Source organism: Abrus precatorius, unplaced genomic scaffold (genome assembly GCF_003935025.1).
Source record: "Abrus precatorius isolate BTA unplaced genomic scaffold, Abrus_2018 Scaffold8, whole genome shotgun sequence".
Lineage (NCBI taxonomy): Eukaryota > Viridiplantae > Streptophyta > Magnoliopsida > Fabales > Fabaceae > Abrus > Abrus precatorius.
In genome coordinates, this window is record NW_020874428.1 from 17,753,608 (window position 1) to 17,757,890 (window position 4,283).

Consider the following 4,283-nt stretch of genomic DNA (forward strand, 5'->3'; position numbering starts at 1 on the left):
CCTTTTCTCTCCTTTCCTTTCCCCCTTTTTTTATTTGTTTTTTCTTTTGCCTGAAACCCTAATCCAAAACGCACACTCCCCACTAAAGGCTTCTACTCCCTGTTCGAGGCTTAGGCCTTTTTGTAATTTACCTCTCGCGTCTCTCTTTCTTTTTTTCTTTCTATCTTTCCCACCTTCACCTCCTTCCTTTCCCTAAGTGAGATCTACACATGCCTATGCGTTTTTTTCTCTTCTTTTTATAGAAAACCTTTTTTCCCTACTGAAAGACAAGCTAGGAAAAGATTTGCTTCCATTGCAGATCAGGGATTCGATCCAAAGATACGGTTCTCCCTTTTTTTCAAAAGGGGTGTTTATTATTACTACTACAGCCTTAGAAGAATTCGTTCATGGCTTCTTCTTTATCACCGCCACCAACAACGTATTTAATTCCTCGCAGCAGCCACTTCTCTTATATATATTAAGGTCCTCTCACTGCCACATAACCTTTATTATTTTTAATTCCTCTTAATTACTTCTGCTTCTCCCTCTCTTTTTTTTTTCTTTTTCTTTTGTTCCCCACTTTTGCTTAATTTGCAAGCTATGGATTCTGGCAATAGTGGAAGTATCTCATCAAGTGGTGATGAAGAATATGATTCACGAGCTGATCACACAGTGCTTCCTTCACCCTTCCTCAATCAATTTGGTTCCATTTCACAACCACAATCTTCACTTGTTTCTTCTCATTACCACCAAACCCAACACCACCCCTCTTTGTTTGATCTTTCATCTAGCTACCTCCACGCCCTCTCTCAACCCCAACCAAACTCATCAAACCCAAACTCCTTCCTAAACTTGGACACTGCCACGTCATCTCAAGGTAGAAGATCTGAACCCGATTGCACCGACATCACAGGAGTTTCGTCATCGTCATCAACACCGCCAACAACAACAGGAGGTAACAGTATGAATCAATGTTTGTTGGGTCCTCAAGTCACGGACAATGCAAGAGTGGTGCTTTCTTCATCACAGGGCAATAACGTTGTGCGAAACTCTAAGAAACGAACAAGGGCTTCAAGAAGAGCACCAACCACGGTTCTCACCACCGACACTTCGAATTTCAGAGCCATGGTTCAAGAGTTCACTGGAATCCCTGCACCACCCTTTTCAGCTTCTTCCTCTTACTCTCGCAGGCTCGATCTTCTCACTGGCTCTTCCTCCTTAAGGTCAAGTACCTCTCACTTAGACACACCAACGGGTACTCCTTTCTACCCTTTGCGTCCTTCACCACAAAAACTTCATCATCATCATCATCATCAAAACCCATTGATTTTATCTTCCTCGTCATCACCTTCAACGTTGTTGCACAATAACATGGTTGATGCTATAGCCTCAAGTACTACCACTACCAACAATTCTTCATCGAATAACAACTCCGTTAACTACCAACAACTACCTCCTGATCTGGGTCTACCCTATCATAACCCACAGAACATCATGCTAAGCATGCAAAACCACCCTCCTCTTGCATTTCACCCTCCACCACCACCACCACCTCTTCACCCATTTGGTAACAATCTTCCTACGGGGTTTAGTGCAAAGTTACCCTCAATTGAGGATCTGGGTATGAGTCATGGCCAAGTGAATAATGCAAATTTTGTTGCTAGTGGGGTATCGGTTCCAAGTGGTCATGCTCATGTAAGTTCTGACGGGGTGACACTGAGGAATGTTAACGATGATGGAGGAGGGAGAAGAGATGTTCCGTTAAGGTCCTTGGATGGTGGTAGCTGCAAGTTGAACTTTTCTGCGGCTTCTGCATCAGCAAGCTTGAACCATGAGAAGAGCAACTTAGAGAATAATAATAATAATAATATCAACACTACTAGAGGGGAAGGTACCGTTGATTCCTGGATTTGTTCTTCTGATTAGACTAAACCGGTACAGAAACTTGTTATCATTACATGGTAGAATATGATGCTGCAATGAATTAAGATCGTGATCATGATGATGTTGATGATAGTGGGTGTTGGTGGTTAGAATTTGCAGCTAACATCTTTCTTCTTTTCTTTCTTTCTTTCTTTCTTTCTTCTTTACCCTTCCTTTTTTTTTTAATTTAAATATTTTGATATTGTCAAAAATTAAATAGCCGATATGAAATTAATTTAATCATGTATGATATATGTGTAAATTAAATACCTCCTTTCTTTCTTATATATACACTCGATGATGACCAAATGATCTTTAATGTTATTGCAGAAATGCAGGTTCTCGGATATGATTGTACGTATGATTAGCATTTTATAATATACTGATAATAATAAGGGTGCTTCTGATAAATGATAATTTTATGACGAGATGAGCATATATTATATATTGTATGTGCTATAAATATGATTATTTAGTGTTATTATGATTATTTAATTTTATATATTCAGAGACAAACCCGTAGGGAATCCATTATTTACAATAGTTTAATGCTAAAGCGAATCTGCGGCTAAAACCTCAATAATAAGAAAAACTGTTCCTCGTACGAACCCTTGTCTAGTGCTTGTTATAAGAAAATATTAAGAAGCATACTATTCATAAAGAGATAAGTCGGTGAGTGGCTGAGTGCTGCCATCAACTATATTTGGAGCATCATCGATTAAAGCAGAGAGAGAGAGAGAGAGAGAATGTATTATGTGTATATTGTGTGTTTGCATTGTGCAATGTTACAGGCCATTCATGTGAAGAACGATCCTTGTCTTTCGGGTTCTATTCTAGTTACTGTCCGAAGTTTGAAAGATTGAGCGCTACATAACTCTCTTTTTGTTGTTTCAAATGTGTAACCTATGAAATTTTCCATAGGTTTGTACCCAACTTTTGTCTTCGTCTTTCCTTCTCTGATGTTTCTACTACGTCTTACGTAGCCGTCGAATGTGAACTCGTTCAGATATGTTGAATCTTCAATGTTTATTATCCAATTATTGATGTAGGACAGTCAAAATTAATACAACAATGTGTAGTTTCTCTTATTGTACTATTACTCGTTACGTGTTTGGTATTTTTTCCATAAGGCGTATCGGTCTTGAAATGTGTTATAAATTGTCTGTTTTGTTTAATTTATTTTAGATGAATAATAGTATACTTTTATCAAATAATTTCAATGTTTTTAAATAAATAAATATTGTTTTAAATTTAAATTATTACAAATATGTTATAACCGAGTAACTTTTTCTGTCAAACAATATCTTATAATTATATTTAAATTAAATTTTAATTTTACTAATTTGAGTCCAGGCCCTTGCATTATATTTTTTAGATGTTAATTCCTTTATTTTTTATTTTATGATTGAGGATTAGTTTTTATAATTTTCTAATGATTTGGTTTTTCGTTACTACAGTTTCTAGTCAATCAGAACAAAAGGTTTTTTCTTTTATTTTATGTAAGAATAAATCTCTATAGATTAAATTATCATAATGTTGAAGCTCTAAATATTATATATATACACACACCAAAGATATGATTTGTTAGGGAGAGTTATAACTTTTTCTTATAATAGACTTAAAGGTATACTTTGTTAAAACTGATATGGCTGTGTGAACCAAAACTTAAAGAAATAAAAATTATGACGAATAAATCCACCACTGAACCATCAAAATAAATTCTTTACCAGCTTTCAGAAGAAGATAACAAAAATTGGCTGAGCTTTGGGTGCAAAGCAGTTTTGTTTATTGGCTAATATAGTCTTTTTAATAACTGTAAGCCTTGGCTTTGCGTTTTTCTTTTCTCTTTTTAATTCTCCATAATATCTTTTAGGACTTGGTTTGTGGTGGCTTTGAGCTACTTTTCAGATTTCATTACACAAGGATGACATTTCCCCGCCCAAAAAGAAATAAAATTCCATTAATGGATGAAAGATATGTTCTATCGTACGTTTGTGTCACCACTCTTTCCTTGATTTATTTTGTCTTACTTTTCAACAACGAATGATATTTGCTTGTGGAGCAATTGGTGGCAAGATTAGTGGCTTCTTTTACCTGCCACAATCATAAAACTTCACATCCTTCAAAAATATATCCATGCTTCCCAGAATCTCAAAACTGCTAGACTATTCGAAATGGATCCATATTACAACCTAAGTTTTACATATAATATTTAAATTTCCAACGAAAAAAACTTATTCAAATTTCGTATATATTAAATGAAAAATCGTCGATATGAAAGCAAGTAATTTCATTATCAAAGAACTATTTTACATTATTATAAAATGTTTTATATGAATGTCTAAAAAAAAAAAGAACCTTTCCATTCTAATCTTTGTTTA

General features: G+C 35.2%; 1 protein-coding gene across 1 annotated transcript; it reads left to right on the plus strand.

Moving 5' to 3' along the window:
* Window positions 1-571: 571 nt before the first annotated feature.
* On the plus strand, window positions 572-2,019 carry LOC113847950 (type-2 histone deacetylase 1-like). Its single transcript, XM_027477285.1, has one exon. The coding sequence runs from the start codon at window positions 580-582 to the stop codon at window positions 1,903-1,905; it is 1,326 nt and encodes a 441-aa protein (XP_027333086.1). The 5' UTR covers window positions 572-579; the 3' UTR covers window positions 1,906-2,019.
* Window positions 2,020-4,283: the final 2,264 nt, after the last annotated feature.

What these genes read in the sequence shown, in the direction of transcription:
- LOC113847950 (XM_027477285.1), top strand. Translation starts at nt 580, where the DNA reads ATGGATTCTGGCAATAGTGGAAGTATCTCATCAAGTGGTGATGAAGAA.